The 18,720-nt window shown below is 40.8% G+C and overlaps 2 protein-coding genes and 1 pseudogene across 2 annotated transcripts in view; 2 read left to right on the forward strand and 1 right to left on the reverse strand.

The window, feature by feature from the left end:
- The first annotated feature begins 3,186 nt into the window (after window positions 1-3,186).
- Window positions 3,187-6,162, forward strand: LOC122666724 (annotated as a pseudogene).
- A 7,265-nt stretch (window positions 6,163-13,427) lies between these two features.
- LOC122668187 (aspartic proteinase Asp1-like) lies at window positions 13,428-14,111 on the forward strand. Its single transcript, XM_043864780.1, has 4 exons — window positions 13,428-13,556; window positions 13,650-13,722; window positions 13,816-13,903; window positions 14,003-14,111. The coding sequence occupies exons 1-4, from the start codon at window positions 13,428-13,430 to the stop codon at window positions 14,097-14,099; spliced, it is 387 nt and encodes a 128-aa protein (XP_043720715.1). The 3' UTR covers window positions 14,100-14,111.
- Window positions 14,112-14,374: 263 nt separating this feature from the next.
- Window positions 14,375-18,720, reverse strand: part of LOC122667591 (kinesin-like protein KIN-7E, chloroplastic) — a 53,286-nt gene continuing 48,940 nt past the window's right edge. The window contains exons 24-27 of the mRNA XM_043863926.1: window positions 17,910-18,659; window positions 17,383-17,472; window positions 15,111-15,178; window positions 14,375-14,472 (exon numbers count right to left, since the gene is read on the reverse strand). Coding sequence (XP_043719861.1) covers window positions 15,158-15,178; window positions 17,383-17,472; window positions 17,910-18,659 — 861 coding nt within the window. The 3' untranslated portion in view covers window positions 14,375-14,472; window positions 15,111-15,157. The remainder of the gene's footprint in view (window positions 14,473-15,110; window positions 15,179-17,382; window positions 17,473-17,909; window positions 18,660-18,720) is intronic.

The following is an 18,720-nucleotide window of genomic DNA, read 5'->3' on the forward strand; positions in this document are numbered from 1 at the left end:
ATGAAAAACAGAAAGTTCCACTACAAGTAACTGGGCTCGAATAAATGAATATTTCCTCTTAAGCCTCAGTGGAGATGTCAACCAGATGTAAGACAGAAACCCACTCCACCAGGATACTCAGTTGTTTCGCTTTCCCAGAGGAATTGAAGAAAGGAGTCTCTATTGCTGATAGCTATCTGCAGTTAAAAATGAGTAGACGCAATAAGTTTGTGGTGGCGCAGGCAAAACCTTGTAAAGAAAATTGGACGGAATTCAGTAAACCTAACCGTGATACCGTCTGGTTTTGTTTTACAGAAGTACCCTAGGTCGGGAGTCGGGACTCGGCCGATTTGGATCATCCGATCCTTGTATGAAAACTAGGGTTAGCTGGTTAGGGAATGTTGCGGCAAGATCTGGTCCGAGCCGTGGTCCACCTGATTGGGTCAACCTGCACAGGTAGACAACAGAAGACAAGGAGGTGTCCGCCTGAACTGGTTAGTACAATCTGATGCGGAAGTCAAATCTCTGCAACAGATAATATTCCCAAGTTAAAAACTTAAGGAAAATGAGTAGTGAGAGACCCTTCTACCTGGGTTAGGCACATTTAATTATAGTTTTTAGTTATTAGATCGATATGTGTGCTTAATTGATCATAGATGATAGTGTCGACTCCATGTAGTCTTAGATGGAACGATCTGTGCCCGACACGTATCAGACCGGTAGTCATGTTGAAGGTGTGACTTTGACCTACTCGAAGTCCCAGATTAGGTTAGTTAATCATACCATATTTTGGTAGTGCAAGGCCGTCCTAAGTCTATTATCCCAACCCAAGCTCTAGGCAAGTGTGGTACGTGTCCGGTTCTCTACGTTTTGCTTGGGGATTGGTCGGGATAAGCTATGACTCTCCAGGGCATGTTTCAACCTAGTCACACATAATTTTCACTAATCTTGACCGATTCTGATCCAATCAATCTGCAAGACCGATCCCAATCCCGATTCCAGGCTTTTAAACTCTGGTGTGTTTCTACTTTCTACCCTAAAAACACTCGTGTGTGAACCTTTATAGAGTTGTCGGAAAACCATGAGAATAAAAATGTTGTTCTTTTTATATTTTGGAACAAGTTTCCCAGACGTTAATAAAGAGTCTGAGAATACAATTTTAGAACAGAAAAAAAAAAGAGGGGTTCTGTCTAAAGAACAGTATTCCCATACAGGAACATTACCAAACACAAACTTGAAGCAATGCTAGAAGATTCAGGCCACCAACCCCTCCCAGACCCCACATGGTCAGAACCAGCGCTAGGTAATAGCCCAGTATCTGGATCACTTCTAGGTGATGGTGTCAATCAAGACAGTTCTAAAACTAATCAAAACAAGACGCATTTAGTTGCTGGCGGTTCTAAGTAATCAAGACGATTCATACTTAGCAAGGGTGGACTCAGGAAGAAGAAGAGGGGTGGTGCTGGCAGTGGAGGTGGTGGACAAGAAATCTATTAATGATAATCATGGTTAAACATTGGAGTGAAATCAGGCTAAACCGTCATTCACATCAATGATAGGCCTTTCCGGTAAGGGTATGACTTGCACAATTCATTCTTTCCTATTTTTATTAAAAGAAAATTTACAGATGGTAGAAGAGGTGGTTATCTTTAAGAAGGATCAACGTCAAGAGCACAAGGTCATTAATGGTTTGTGATCATGGGTTGAAGGATTGGTATCGGATTGGCCAGGTCAGCCGATTCATATTGGTATCGGTGGAGATCAATACTGAATCTTAGTTGATCACGTATTGATGAATCGGTATGAACAAGGGTAAAATATGCTAAAAGAAAAAACAAGGGCAAGCCTAAGGGTGTCAAAATCGAACCGTTTACGCTAAAAATATGAAATCGTTTAATAAATGGTTCGGGCTTTATTTTAATTTGAGACTGTTTAGTTAAATGGTTTCAATTAAACCGTTTAAATCAATGGTTAACTATTTAAAAACATATAAATTGAAGCAAATAGGGAAAAAGTTCTCTGTCCGGGAGTGTGGGATACGCCAGCACTCCCATGAGTCTATCTCTCTCCTCCCCATGTGAAAAGACACCTCAGCCCCATTGTTTTAAGGAGGAGATAGATAGACACATGGGAGTGCTGGCGTAGGCCACACTCCCGTCCAAAAAACTGCTTCCCAATAATATGTAATACCAACACTTAAACATTAACAACATCAAGGGGCAGTGTAGTTAGCAAGGGACACGGTAATTGAAATCCTCTGTACCAAACAACCTATCTAATTAACAAACTAAGTAATCAACTAATAAAATTATAGGAAACACTTTACGGGAGTGTGGCCTACGCCAGCATTCCTATGTGTCTATCTCTCTCCCTTAAAATAAAGGGGCAGAGGTGTCTTTTTACATGAGGAGGAGAGATATAGACTAATGGGATCATGGGAGTGCTGACGTAGGCCACACTCCCGGACGAATCCATCGAATTCTGAAACTAAAAGTAACGGAAACCAAAGATTGAACGTAGAAGATCACAATGAGTTTAGAGCCCTAGCGGATGCAAGCCCCATTCTTCGTCTGACAAGCAATTCAGAGTTGAGATCGCAAGAGAGTGTGTTTGAGGTATCTTCGAGCATTTCCTTTTCTCTGTTATGCGAATGGATGAGCACCTGAAGAACGGGAAAGGTCTGTTAACGTGAAGATGGCTTTGGCCATGATTTCCTTGTCATTTGATGACAAGGCTTCTTTCCCGTCGCTGTCTGAGAGGGTGGAATCGGAGGGTGAGAGGGTGGTTGATTGTCCAGTCCCGGTTGAGGGTTGTGAGGGTACTGGACTGATGGTGCTGCTGGAATCATCTATTCTTGAAGGTGGACCTTGGGCCTTGCTTGTCGTCCTATTATTCTTAGGCACTAGGAACGAAGCATGCATCTCCAGAAATTGTAGGATCCGTTCTTGTGCTACAACCTTTTTTCTTCTTTGTTCTGCTATAGCAAGGTGTAGGGATTCCTTAATCAACTCATAATGATTGATTGGTGAGCTAGTATCGGTAAGTTATACATCAGTTGCCTGTTAACGGTTTTTTTTTTTTGGTGAACTGCCTGTTAACGGTTCACATTGTCTTTCTGCAGACCTGGCACACGGAAGTTGAAACTAGGTGACCAATACTTTTCGGTCTCGCATGAGATCATATCGTTCGTTCTAGCAGACTATATGATCTGATCTGTTTTTTTTTTTTATGTTTGTTTGTTGATGATCAAACCTCAATCCCAGGTTTTCTTCCTCCACCTGAGATCTGATACTAGAAGAAGTTACTGGTTCCCATTACACCGACATCATATTGCTTTGAAATTTTCCCTTGCAAAATCTGAGTTCATTCATGGCCAATGCGGACATGTGCATCTACCATTCGACAGTATGTCTCAATGGGATCCCAAAACTTGGGAAGCCATGTTCAGGAGTTATTGTGTTAATGCTAGGCATACAGAAGCTCTGTCATTGGTTTATCAAAGGATGCATTGTTCTGAGAGCTTTAGACTGGACTACCAAGACATGGCAGCCCTTCTCAAGTCTTATGCTGCTCTCTCGGCTATTGAATTGGGGAAGTCTTTTCATGGGTATACCGTTAAATTGGGTTACGACTCGTGCTAAGCCGTGTCTAAGTCTCTGATGAACATGTATGCCAAATGTAGGGCCCTACATGATTGCCACCGATTGTTTGTTCAAGGATATGCTGGGTCCAGGAGGCATGACCTTGAAGCAATGAAGTTGTTCCATGCAATGCATGTCTGGGAGGAGGAGCCTAAGCCCAACTCAATTCCTGTGGCCATTATCCTTCCTGCGTATGGTCGATCAAGAGATTTGCATGCCGACAAGAGTGTCCATGCTTATGTGATTAAATCTGGATTTGAATCACAGACTCTTGTTGGAAATTCTTTGGTATACATGTATGCAAAATGCAGTTGTTTAGATGATGCCTATGTTGCATTTTGTGGGATTGCTTGTGAAGATGTTGTCTCGTGGAATGCAATTATCTCTGGGTATGCAAAGAAGGGGTTCTTTGCTGACGCATTTGAATTGTTCCGTCAGATGTTGGCAGTTGATAGTGAACCTAATTATGCAACAATCGTTAATATCCTTCCTCTTTGTGTTTTGATAGAACATGATGGAAAATACTGTTTTGGGGAGGAAATTCACTGTTATGTGATGCGGCGACCCCAGTTGGCAGCAGATATTTCTATAGACAATGGTCTGGTGAGTTTCTACTCAAGGATTGGAAGGTTGGGAGAAGCAGAATCCATACTGTAGGATGAAATCAAGAGATTTAGTTTCATGGAATGCTATAATTGCAGGATATGCATCTAATAGTGAGCCATGGAAAGCATTGGAGTTGTTTCATGAATTGCTCTCAATGGAAATGGTGGAGCCAGATTCTGTAACTCTTGTGACCATACTTCCAATTTGTGCACAATTATGCAATGCACAAGAGGGGCAGAAGATCCATGAGTATGTTCTCCAACATCATGAACTATGTGAGGACACGGCTGTAGGTAATGCCCTAATAAGCTTTTATGCAAAATGCAATGACATGGAAGCTGGCATTGAAGATATTCTCAACCATTCCTCAAAAATATTTTATATCATGGAACACAATGCTTGATACTTATGCAGAACATGGACGTGCAACCCAACTTGTCAATCTTTTACACCAGATGCTCAATGAAGGATTGCTGCCTGACTCCATAACTCTCTTGACCATTCTTCGTGTTTGTGCCAATGTTTCCAAGGAGGCCATGGTTAAAGAAGTTCGTGGTTATTCTATTAGAAGAGTTTGTTACTGAGTGACCTGGAACGAAGTGTTGGAAACATGATACTTGATGCATACACCAAATGCGGGAACATGGATTACGCATTCAAGACCTTTGAGGGTTTATTAGGAAGGAGGAATGTGGTCACATGCAATTCACTGATCTCAGGTTTTGTTGATTGTGGGTCTTGGGAAAATGCAGAGATGATTTTTAGTAATATGTCAAAAACAGATCTCACCACATGGAATCTGATGGTCTGGGTTTATGCTGAAAGTGACTACACCACTCAAGCTCTTATTCTATTCAACGAGTTACAGGCTCAGGGAATGAGACCTGATGCTGTAAGTGTTATGAGTCTCCTTCCAGTTTGTGCTCGTTTGGCCTCAGTCCACCTGCTTAAGCAGTGCCATGGCTTTGTATTAAGGTCTTGCTTTGAAGATGTCCATTTGAATGGAGCTCTCTTGGATATGTATGCAAAATGTGGATCCATTGATTATGAGTACAAGTTCTTCCGGTCATGTCCTCAGAAGGATCTGGTTATGTTCACAGCCATTGTGTGCGGGTATGCAATGCATGGCATGAGAGAAGAGGCACTTAAGGTCTTCTCCGAGATGCTTATGTTGGGTATAAAGCCAGACCATGTCATTTTTACTGCCATCCTATCAGCTTGTAGTCATGCAGGCCTTGTCCATGGAGGGTTTAAGCTTTTTGAGTCCTTAGAGATGGTCCATGGGATTAAACCCAACATGGAGCATTATTCCTGTGTGGTGGATCTTCTTACTCGGGTAGGATGCTTGCAAGATGCATATTCCTTTGTAAATAGTATGTCTGTTGGAGCTAATGCAAATGTATGGGGCACATTGCTTGGTGCTTGTAGAACCCATCATGAGGTGAGCTCGGGCGGGTTGTAGCAGATCATCTTTTTGAGGTTGAGGCTGGTAATATTGGGAACTATGTACTATTGTCAAACATATATGCTGCAGATGCCAAATGGGATGGGGTCAACAAGGTGAGAAGATTGATGAAGATGAGAGATCTAAGGAAGCCAGCTGGATGCAGCTGGATTGAAGTCCAGAGAAGGATGAATGTTTTTGTAGCTGGAGATTTCTCTCATCCACAAAGAAGCCTCATTTACAATATGTTAAGCACATTGGACCAACAAATCAAAGAGCCATGTTGCAGTAGCGAAAACATTGTTTGTGTCAATCAAGTATCAAATAAGATATTAGTACCTTAAATAGGGAAGAAGTGAAGAACCTCATGCAAGGTTCCAAAACAGGATTAGCGTTCCCAATGAAAGAGGATACTTTCAAGTTTCAAGCAAACTGAAAGCTTGTTGAGAACAGAGCTGTGAATTAGGAGATTTGAAGTAAACATAGGGGAGGATGGGAACAGGCATGTTCTTTTATGGGTAAAGTACACGTACCCCTATAATGCACCCAATATTCCTCATACCTCCTAAGCGGCTCAATATTCCACGTACCATCCCTGTTTTACACCCCAAATGCGGGATAGGTCCAATCCGTTAAATACCACCGTTAGATGCCAAAATTTTGACCATTTTATCCTTTGCTCCATTTTCTTAAATCTGAAAAGACTTAATTACCCTCATTTATTTGTTGTCCTAAACTAATTAATAATGAACATTTTACCCTTTATTTTATTTTTATAAATGAAAAGACCTAATTGTCCTCATTTATGTATTACCCTAACCTAATTTGAAAAGACTAGTTTACCCCTAAATATTTATTCCTAACAACCTCAAAATACCCTCATTTTCCCCAAATCATCATCTTCTTTTACATACCCACCACCACCACCACCCACCAAATCATCATCTTCTTTTACATACCCACCACCACCGCCACCGCCACCACCTCCGATTTATCGATTCTCCGACTAGTCTCCGACAAATTTCTGGCATCGAAGCCAGAGGAAAGAGAGAGATCCAGTGTTGTTTTCTCGTAGGAATTCATCAAGCAAGAGACATCAGAACAAGTCTCCAGTGATTTTTCAATAGAAACTAACGTTTTCTTAACGGATTCCTGCAGAATCTCTTCCATGTCGGGACATATATACATTGAGGTTTTACAATGATCAGAAGCCAAAGACGAAGAATCTGAACCGAGATCGTTTCGTTTTTGCTTCTCTGCTTCAACAACGACTTCTTCGCTGTTCTTCCTCCAGTGTTTTTGCTAAAAGCTCGATGAAGCTGCAATAATGATGATGATGAAATTAACGGCGATGTAGAGATACGGAGGAGCTAACCAGCTACGGAGTGAAATCCAAAGTCGTGGAATGGCGGAGAGGATGGCATTCACAAAGTAAGGTACTGCGAGCATAAGTAACAGAACAGTGGATATGATTTCGATGAAAAGAAAATCGAACTTCACGGCCCACACGGTAGTCTAAAACCTATTTCTAGTTGAGCTCTGCAAAAAATCTACCATCTTCTCTCTCTGAAATTCAGAAATCGATGGCAGAAGAGTTACTGAGATATTTTTTAACAAAATGCTCACCCAAACCGAGCTGAAAAGTTAAAACCCTATGACAGCGACAGGAAGACCTCTGGACAGATCTCTGCGGGCTAGGCACCCTCGCCCTGGGTGTTGGTGTCTTCCCACGTTTTGACCGTGGCAAGAGGTCTCTTGTTCTCCTGGGACGCTGGGAAGGCTCCCCCCGCTGCGGAGTAGGGGTTGCCCATTGCGCAAGTCTCTCTGATCCCACGCCCCTGGGAGATGATCTCCTAGGATTCGGCTCTTGTCGAGGTACGGACTCCACCCTTGCTAATGGCGATGTCCTTCGGCGGTGAGACGTCGCACGCTGTGTCAAGTATTCTCAAAAGAGTCATTGTTCATCGAGGATTTATCGCTGCAGGTCGTTGATCTGACCCACAGTGGCTGGTGCGTTGGGGTCAGGTATCACCTCTAACACCACATCGTCTGCCTCGTCATTGTTGGGCTAGTTGACCACAAACTGGTCATTAAGGGGGATCTCTTCCTCCAGAGGGACATGGTCCTGGTCATTGGCTCTGCGGTGAGAGCACTCAGGGGGTGGTGATCCATTCCTCGCTCCGTTGTTGGTGGTGGTAGTCTTCCTTAGTGCCATTGAATGTATATGGCTAGCGTCGTTCCCACAGACGACGCCAATCTATTGCGTCAAGAAATCATCGAGCGGTCCTGCGAGTGCCGTCACCTGCAAGTGGACCAAGTGGTCAACAAAGAGAACCTGTGTGGTTCCGGCCTAGGGCTCTCGGATGCCAAAGTTAGATCTCCTGAGCAAATAGATGAATAGTGATTATTCAATATGAGTTTTTCTCCCTCCAATGGGGTTGTGTACCTTGCCTTTTATAGTAGTGTATGGCGGTGTGGAGAGTCCCAGTTTGATGGCGAGTGTGTACCGTTGAGTGGATAGAGGCCCTGGGTAACGGGGCTCTATCCTGATTGGCCATCTCCCCGCGGGAGGGAGTATCCTGGTGGTATCAAGATCCTTGGCGGATAGATACCCGCATGTGGTGATAACGTCATTGGTGCTTGAATCCGTCTGGGTGATGTGACTTCTAAGCGGTGGCATAGAGTCCTGGTGGTGACATGAGTCTGTAGTGACACGATTGGGTCACAGACGAGTGGCCCTGGTGTCCGTGTACATCACGTCTGCGTCCACGAGGCTGTGCCTGGGTGCAGGCCGTGCCTGTGTGAGAGGCCGCGCCTGGGTGCAGGCCACACCTGAGTGAGAGGCCGCGCTTGGGTGTAGGCTGCGCCTGGGTGCTGGCCGCTCCCGGGTGGGACCCCTGGTTGGTTCTCCTTGGTCCTGGAGCGGGTCGCTCTGTGACACGTGGCAACCGCTGATTGGTTCGGTGAATCTTGGATGTATCACTGATTAAACAAAGCACAACCAATAGTTAGGATGTTTGAGAACCATCTAAAATTTTGAACTCAAAAGTAAAGAAACAGGGAAATTTCCCCAATGGAGAATAACAAAACACTTCCAAGGCCCCATTTGACTAGAAGTTCAATGAAGCAAGCAACCAATACAAAAAAGAAAAGGTTCAATCCTTATACTGAAACAAGGATTAAAGCAAAACACCAATTCTAGGGCTTATCCAAATCGATCAATCCCTGAATGAAAGAAGAAAAGGGAAGCTTTTATTTGGGTGTATTCAAGAAACAATCTCTCTGCAAAGCGGGGAGTAAAGCTGCGTAGTATAGTATGACTCTCCTCCAGGTGTGCGCTAGGTATGCCCATTGTTAATCTCTTCCTTGTTACTTGCAACCAGGAGCCTTAGAAAGTTATTAGAAGGGAATGGATTTGATAAGGCCATGTCATGACTCGTGAAGCTACAATGTACATACATTGGCTTTGGAGACTATAAGAAGTTGGAATTTCATGTCTCTAGACCATGCATGGTTTCCAGCCTCCAATGTGCCTATCAGCTCCCTAACTAACGACCTTCCTTTCCTTCAGAGCAGGATTTTAAGAATCAGGAATGGATCCACCATGGCCGATCTCGAATCTAGTTGATTATGGTTTCTTGGATTATTACCCAAAAAACAAAAGAAAAAGGATTCTTGGATTAGGGCATATTTTGTCCGATTCCGATCAAATTCTCATTGATTCTGATCGATTTTTATCAATTATTGCAAAACGTATGGTTTTGGTTAGGATAGATATAAACAAATCTGGATAGACTACATATCTAATACCAAATTTAGTAGTCCATCTCAATTCACAACAGCACAAATCTCCATTTACCTAACCTGACAATTGGCCCGAAAAAGCACAGCCTAAGAGTAGGCCCAAATAGAATCCACCTTCTGGCTTGGCCCAAATTTGACCAAACCTAGTTCTTACACAACTCGAACCTGGCCAATCACGAAACTTTACATTAAGCCTTCACATACGAAGAGCTGACCTGGACTCTAACCTCCCTTATGGCCAATGAAACTACAATTGCAATTTTTCAGGTCAAGTGGTTGCGTTTGTAGCGCCATTTCTAAATCCCCACGAGACCTTTTGGAGAAATTGAAACCCTAGGTTCGCAAGATGAAGATGGACGAGCTACACCATTCTTTTCTGCAGAAACATAATGTTCATGTTAGTGAAGACAGTAGAGCGGGCATGGAGTGCCAGGGGCCTCTCAACCATCACCATGATTATCATGAGTTAGAATGTGAAAAGGATAATTCCAAGTAAAGTAATGGGCTGTGTTTAGTATGCATTCTAGGTTGATTTTTCTTCTGGTTTTCCCTCATGTTTGCATTGGTGATAGGGATATTTTCATAATTAATTTTTATTGCGTACCTCTGCATATGAATTTATTTGTTTTCTCCCTCATTCAATGATGTTTATGTAGTTTTTCACATTCTATGCATGCATCTTAGGTTTAGGTAATTCATATTTAGAATTAGACTCTTCATGCTTCAATTCCAATTCTTGTATATTATCTGTTTACATGACGTTTACTAACCATGCAGCCAAACCTCCGGTTACGTCATTTTTCACTCCCTTGTATTTTACAATTTTCTTACTCCTTATCCTACTTTCTTTTCAAAGCATGTTATGCCACTGCCTTTCCAAGTAATAGAAAGACCGACAAGTTCGGGCGGACTGGGATGTCTAATACCTTCCCAGATCGTAACTTGATCGTACCTAGACTAACGGACCAATTAGTCTCCAATAGACGTTGTATGAGAGTTATTACATTCACATCATGGATTCTAAATTCTATTCTAGGTGGCGACTCCTGACATTCAATTCACCTCTCTTCCTTCTCCTCCAAGGAGAGATGAGGTGGAGGACATGTGACGATCCCCCACCATTTGGCAACCTGTCCTCACAATTGGGTGGATCAAATCCTGTGGACGTGGAAGCGACTCCTTGTCCTCAATTATTGCTGCTACTTCTTCTTCAAAGAGACGTTAGACTCCGAAGTTTCGTTCTTCATTTGCAATCCAAGTAGTATTGGCACTGGCTTCTCCAAATTGGGCAAACTCCCACCAATCGACACCATCTACAAAGAAGATTTCAAAACTTGACATTATATTTCTCGAAGTTAAATCGAATCAAGGTTCATTAAATCCACGGGAAACTTAATTGGCCCACAATTTTTTGTTGTTGTAGGCTCTTAGTCCTTGTACAGAGGGTTTCAAATCTAATATTTGAAATCAGGTGTTATTCTAAAATCTGAGTCCTAATTCTAATAAAGCTCTTCAGTTAATTTTACATTTTGTTTATCACCTGTGTATCGTCTAGTAGTTAATTGTGATGTCAACTATGACAACAAAATAATAATAAAAATTTAAGATGATGGATTAGGAATCAATTTTCCTTTATATAACTCAAAGTTACTTGTGGCTTTTACGAATCATGAATTTGCAAAGAGCATACATGATATGAAAATTTGAAGTATATTACAAAAACTGCCAGATATACAAAGGCAAAGGTGGGAAGAGATAAAAGTTTGAACTGATTGTAAAGAGAAGGTTGGTTGGCTCACTTAAGGGAGCTAGAAGAGGTAGCCATGGTTTCCTTTTGTTTTACTCTCATATGGTTTTAATAAGTTAGGACAGATCATTGAATAAGTCATCACGCATGAGTTAGCTAAGAGAACCAGGGTCAGAAATTAAACAGCTACGTTGATGATGCGTATTTACTCTGTTATTTGACCCCCGAGATTGGTACCAGTTAAGTTATACCCTATACAATAGGAAGTTAAAAGTGGGTGTATTTAGTCCCACATCGGGTGTGTGTGGTGTGTGTTGTGTATATCCACCATTCCACGGTCCCAAAAATTAGTTAACCTTTTGGGATTGGTGTGTGGTTTGTATAAATACACTTCACATCATTGTTTCATCAAAAAAAAGGGGTGGGTTTAGTCCTACATCGGGTGTGTGTGTTGTATGTGTTGTATATATCCGCCATTCCACGGTCCCAAAAGTCAGTTAACCTTTCAGGATTGGTGTGTGATTTGTGTGATTACACTTCACTTTGTTGTTTCATCAAAAAACAAAAAAGTTAAAGATGACAGAAAAATCCAATCACATGGTGACAACACCAATGGGGAAGGGAATTTAAGAAATGTCACCAGCATTGTGTCGTTCGAATCACTATGCAAAACCATAGCCAAAATGGTGTCATTAATTGGACAATCTAAGAACTGGAGATCGATGTACTTTTCCATTTGCACAAACTGAAAGGCTAGAGAATCCCCAGCATCAACAAACCAACTGTACAACCCCCAAATCACCTCGAGACACATCTAATGAGAGTGCAAACTGAATTAAACTAAATAGTCAGTAACAAAATATAGCTTGCATACAACCCCATCCAAAATCTTCTTATGTACAGGAAAGAGGCTATAAGGTTCAGCCAGTGCTTTGGGAGGTTGTCAACATTCTCACAGCAAGCAGATTTTTCTCTTCTGCAAAATTTGGAGACAAGATCACTACTGGCAATGGAATATCTAGGGTATCTGCAAACTGCTGCACTCTTTTAGCAATCAAATAACAGAGAAGAAAAAAAAAAATATTTCACACCATCTGCCCAAATCATCACTAATCATAAAAAATAGTGATAAGATCTTATACTTTCCCTGGTGGCCACATTAGCCCTGTCAGATTGCTCCAGTACAAGATGTTGTTTCCATTCCCACCATGGGTATATGTTATCTGAAGATGGGATAAAAAACATTTCAGGTCACAAGGAATAAAATAAAAGGCAGCGGAAACAAAGTAGATTATAAATAACAGTTTCAAATGGACCTACTTGAAATTGGGAATACAATGTCATGATCTTCAAACTTCCACTGAACCAAGAGAGAGAGAGAGAGAACAAATATTTATTTGATGTACTGAGAAGCAAATCATTTTCAAATAGATGTACTGAGAAGCAAATCATTTTCAAATATTATGGACCCATCAGATCAGTTACTATGCAACCATAACATTTTCATCCCCCTACCTACCAAAAAGGAGAGGGGGGGGGGGGGACTCTACATTGAAAGAAATTTATGATGGTTTGTGATACTTAGTTCATGTACGTGTGAACTGAGAAGTTAGAAAGATATCAAAATGGATCAACATATATGCCACCTCAACATCCACATGTACAGTTCTGTCTAATACCTAGATCCAACAAACCATATAATGTAGTCCTAGATAGGAGTAGTCCCACTAAGAACCAGGGTTATAGGATCACCAAACAAGACGGGCCGATTGGGACAGCTTAAGCTAATTAGGGCAAAATTAGGGTTAGGGTTAGGGTTAGGGGATTTATTTGGTAAAGATGTGTAGATTTTTATGAGTCTATTGGTGTAGGTTTGGGTTGATTTGGATGAAGTTGGAAATCTAGGGTTTCAGGTTAGAGGCCTTGTAAAAATGGAGTGTTTTCAGGATCTAGGGTTTAGGGGGGGATTTTGGGAAAGGGGTTTATAGGATATTAATGGGCAGGTTTAGGGGGTTATTTTGGGATAAAAATAATTGGATTTGGGAAGGTTTTAAAATTCTGCAATTTTGGACAGAATTGAGTTGCAGGTTTTGAGTTTAATGGAGTGGAGGAATAGAGGGTATAGAGGGGAAGTTATGGACTAGGTTTAAGGTCGAGTGTAGGGAGAGGTGTGGGGGATATATGCTAGAAGTTTGGTTTGGAATTGATGGACGGATCTGAAATTATGAAGGAGTTTAAATCCATAGCCGACGTCAAGAAATACTTCAGCTCTGCAATACTGAGCTTCAAGAAAGCTAAGCTTGAAATCACTCCTGAATCTTATCTGATAATCTCTGTAAGTAATTAAGCTTGTACCCTTTTAAGAATAGAGAATCCAACAATCAAACTAGGATTGCAAAATCTCACTCCAGATTTCAATCTGCCTCAGTCAAGTGGCAACGTTTGTTTGGGAATTCTGAATGGAACTCAAATAGGACTGGACGATCTCAATCTTATTGGAGGTAATTCTCTTAAAAAAGTAAGAGGACCTAAGAGGACCTGCATACGAAACTCTCCCTGTGGATGCTGATCTTTCTTCCAATTATTGTTTGTAGATAATTCGATGCTGAATAAAATGGTGATTTACGACAATGAGAAGCAGCAGATTGGATGGATCCCTGCAGATTGCAATAGGCTTCCCAAGTCTGGAATCAACATTCAGTGATTTTCTTCCTTTTTATGTAGCTCTGTACACTGAGCATTCTCACCAGAACTCTTTTTTTTTCCCCCCTTGTTCAACAGAGCGGATCGTGATGCTGACGAAGGTTTTTATCAGACCTGTACAGCCAGCTTGGGTGTGGTACCGGAACAATGTTCATCAGCAACATATGATTTGTAAGAAGACCAATAAGTTTATAGATGATAGAGTAGAAGAATTCTCGTCTCTCATATTTGGACATGTACACCCTCAGAATGTCCTACAAGTGGCCCAGAAATGGTTATAATGAATATAAATAGAGAATTTTATTACAGAAACATGTTTTGTGCTGCCTTGGAACAACAAAACCAACCCACCCCCCTCCCCCTAAAAAAAAGAAAAATATCTGTTGCTACTAGTTGGACATGGCAAGAGCTAGATCTTCATCTTCCTCTTAAAAGAGCAAAAAGATAAACCAACTGATCTGGATCTAACAAAATCGTTGCAATGTGCATGGCGGTGCAAACGCATTCCACCTGTATGAGGATCATGAACATCCTATCATCACCTGCAATACACACCAAAGGGATCTTTTAAGTCTCTGAAACTAAAGGGCATAAGCCTTTTCATGGCTAATGGTTTAATGCATACAGTGCAAATAAGCTGGCAGACAGTAATGAACAACAAAACTGAAAGTGTTAATCTAATCCTTCCATCATTATATGGAAAATCTATATGGCAAGGGCCTTTATTTTAATTGAATTATTTGCATCTTATCAATAAGAGGGGCTGAACTATAAATCATCCGGCAGAATGATTGCACTGGAAACTGCAATTTGGCATGTGCTGTGCAATCCTTGGCACGTAATTAAGTAGATGGATTGCTTATCTCAATGAGCAGTCAAGGCCACCATCTTACTACAGACTTTGCTGAAGTTCCCACTACTGGCAGGTCGCAAATAAAGCAACTCTCTCAAACACATCAATCAAGACTTCATCACCACAATCAGGAACCCCCTCACCCAGGTGGACTAACACCAAAACAAACTATTGCAATCTCCTCTCTAAATGAAACTTCAGATATAGATATAATGCTCATGAAGATCTAAATCATGTTCACTAGACCTCAGAAAATATTCAGTATTATAAAAGAGAAGATAAAATATCAATCTGCTAAAAGAATTTAAAACACAAACTGACATTACCTCCGGGGGAAAAACTAATTTCAACTACTCCAATGATGAGACAACCACAAAAAACTACAAGACATGATCTGCAAACTGAAAAAACAAATGACTAAATGGTTAATATAATCAGAAAAAGAGATATCATATGAGCTGAACGTTCCAATAGCCAAAATAGTTTACATTCTACATAAAAATATACGAAGTACTGGAGAGGTCCCCCAAAACAGAAAAGGTTTATATTCTAGAACGGATTCTGTTGTCATTAGAGCTAAACTTTCCAACTAAATAATTGCCATAGATAACAGAAAAAGAGATATCATATGCATAATTCTTCACGGTTAATGTATATGGTCAAATTGGCTCACCCAAACAGCATATATATTTAGTACCATAAAAACATACTCCTCTAATGGTGTACACTAAATTGATTGATTTCTTCAAATCATTATTTGAAATGGATAGGAGGTCCTTTTCTCCATTGGCATGGCTTTTCCACCAGTCTTAAGTGTTTGACATAGGGAACTAACCAACAAAGATGAAGGCATAACCTAGTTACTTAATCAGGAACTCCAACAACCCAGATTTGGTCTCCTGTGCATAGCAGACTGGAATGGTAGAGAATTAAGATTCTTAATCTGTCAGCTTTAGGTCCACTGAATTTCGATGCGGGCTGAAAGAGAAGAATCTAAAACTAAATTGACTCATGTTTTGGGTCCAGATTATTTTTCTTGCAACTTATAATAAGAACCTTTGTCTACTCTTTCATTTCGATTTCCTCATTTCATTCTCACCATCTTTCAAGCAAAAGGAACGAGGGATTTGTTTCAGTTGGAGAAAAAAAAAAAACCTCATCGAATCCGACATAGTTCTTGGAAACCACCTTCTGCATGATGAAAATAAAAACCACATCCAAATCTGGTTTTGTTTACTAGATAAACATGACATCAGGACAATTTATTTTGTGTGTGCATGTGTTTCTGGGATATGATGAGTGCATGCAAGATGCAAAGATTCTTAAATCTTACGAGTTTGGACATCAATATTATCGTGTCTGACATTAAAAGTGGGGTGATGTGAGCTTCAATTTACATGAGTCCCTACTTAATAAAATGGAGAGATGTCAAGCTTCTTTTCCACCAAGTTTTGGCCTCCCAACTGATTATATCTTTTGCCTTGCTTTCATGCAAGCATTAATTAATGGGTCTATCTTGTTGTAACCAAAGTGGTGAACTAAAAAGTTGTAACTTTCTTTTCATTGCCCCTTGTCTTATTCCCAAAAAGTTTGTTAAGGGTAAAAGAGAGTTTTCAAAATTATTTTGAAGTGACTTACCATTATGTCATTGTCAAGAAATGTCATTTGTCTTCCACTCTTCTGAGTACACGTGTGAAATGACATGAATTTATCCTCATTGAAAGTTACTAGAAGGGCAAAAAAATAAGGTTAAAACTTTTTCACCAACTTTGGTAAGAATAAGATTCTCCCTTAATTAACTCTCATTATAAAAGAGGAAAGTAAAGAAGGTAAAAGATGTGTGCCTACGCATGCTTACATCTACAATTTTTCCTGCACACTTGCATGCATCCACGCTTATGTGTGCATGCACATACATACATGTACAGACAGTATTTTTTTAAAACAATAAAAATAAAAATAAAAAGGGTGTACCCAGTGCATGAGGCTGCCGCCACTGCGGGGTCTGCGGAGGGTCATAATGTACGCAGTCTTAGCCCTGCTTCGCGGAGAGGCTGTTTCCCGATTTGAACCCGTGACCACTAGGTCACAATGGAATAACCTTACCATTGCATCAAGGTCTGCCCTCTAAAAAAAGCATTATAACATTAAAGGGAATAAAGATTGACTACCACGCATAAGTGTACCATACATTCAGAGGTCAAATTGGTCTGACATGACCCACAAGGCTGTAATCAGTGACATAGAAGTGCCCATGCATTACAATTTCCATCTGATGTTCCTGTGCATGATTGAAACAGAGTCATGCATCACCTCATATCTGATCTCTGTCAAACTAAGGTTTTTGAAAGTAAGGTCTAACTTAATATTTGTGACACTCATGTAGCATGAGAAGCTTTTTAAGATGAATTGCATCGGATAAATACTAGCAAGAGGTTTAACACACATCCGTAACTCTATAAAACTTTGAAACTGCAGAATGGTACTGAAATTGAATCCCATCAAGTTAAAAATTATTAATAAAATAACAAATTAGGAGAAAACAAACAAGACAACAAGAAAAGATAGACACCAATATTATCGAAACTCTAGAAGAAAGACTCACCTTTGCATGGCATATCTTGGTAATTGCCTCCACATGAAAGTTCTGCAGTTCTTCAAGAGCATTGATATCCAGAGCAAGAAGATCTTCACTCTGGAACAGATATGCATGTGAGTAAAAACGTTTGATTTTCCTTTTCTTGTGATTGTTTTAGTCCATTTCTGTTGCCAAAGTAAGCTTTAATTTTTATGATTAAAACATGGATGACCAATCCCCACTCCCCCCCCCCCCCCCAAAAGAAAGAAAGAAATAGCAGGTCTAACTAAATCCACACGTTAAGCACTCACCAAGAAAATGGAAAATATACCTCAACATTGATTCATTACATATTACATGTGCTGTCATGCACCCCAAACCCACACAACCCAGGGAGGGGGGTCAAATATAAAATAAAAAAGGAACACCCAACTATAGAACTCAAAAAGATATTCCTGACCAACTAAAGATGAGATATGAGAAGGATATAACAGTATATCAAATACCAGGAAAGCACAACACAAGCCATTGCATGCAGCTTACAGAGTGCCTACCTTTAATCTGGAAATAATGCTTTCCAGTTCTCTGCACCTTCTCTTTTCTCTCTCATAGCCAACTCTTAATCCCTCCAATGTACTCCAATCATCCATGTCCCTACAAGTTTCAACTGATTTGAACGTTTTACTTGAGTGAACATTAGATAAAGGAAACCCATTTTCTATTCTTGAGTGTGATATATCGGATGCATGTGCCTCCTCAGGTGACGTTTCCTCGGAACAGCAACCACTCTTCTTCATCTTTGCAACAAGCACCCACATACTTGCCAGCTCATTTTCCAAATCTTCTCCATGCCTTCTTGCTTCTTCCAGTCTTTTTTGCAGCTTACTTTCTTTATGATCTCTTTCAGATAATTCAGACTCCAGAGAAGCTTCCCTCTGGCATTTTTCCAAAAGCTCTTTTTGCAACTTCTCAACCAAAACTCCATGGTCTGGTTTTCTTACACATGATTCAAATTGGGTACCACTATTGTGATCTTGCCTCCCGTTAAATGGTTTGTGCCTATCACATCCATTAGATCTGCAACGACCCTCTTTGGCTGCAGCCAAGTCCTCAGTCAACTTTGCATTTTGGTATGAAATTCTGGTTACTTCTTCAGCCAAATTTTTAAGCTCCACTGCTGCAGCTGCAGCCAACTCCTTTGCATACGAAGCTTCCACTGAAAGCTGTTGGCTGTGAATTTCAAGGCCATCCTTCTCTTCAGTCAGTCTCACCTTCTCTTGCTTCAGAGTCTCTACCTCAGCAGCCTAAATCATAAAGAGTAAGACCTCTGTCAATCAGAAGAATTGACGAGATATCGCATAGCAG

The sequence above is a fragment of the Telopea speciosissima genome, chromosome 7, assembly GCF_018873765.1.
Source record: "Telopea speciosissima isolate NSW1024214 ecotype Mountain lineage chromosome 7, Tspe_v1, whole genome shotgun sequence".
In the NCBI taxonomy this organism is placed as follows: domain Eukaryota; kingdom Viridiplantae; phylum Streptophyta; class Magnoliopsida; order Proteales; family Proteaceae; genus Telopea; species Telopea speciosissima.

Coding starts and splice junctions, on each gene's coding strand:
- LOC122668187 (XM_043864780.1), top strand. CDS start 13,428: ATGGACGGATCTGAAATTATGAAGGAGTTTAAATCCATAGCCGACGTC. Junction 13,557..13,649: donor AATCTTATCTGATAATCTCT/GTAAGTAATTAA, acceptor AATCTGCCTCAG/TCAAGTGGCAACGTTTGTTT. Junction 13,723..13,815: donor CGATCTCAATCTTATTGGAG/GTAATTCTCTTA, acceptor TATTGTTTGTAG/ATAATTCGATGCTGAATAAA.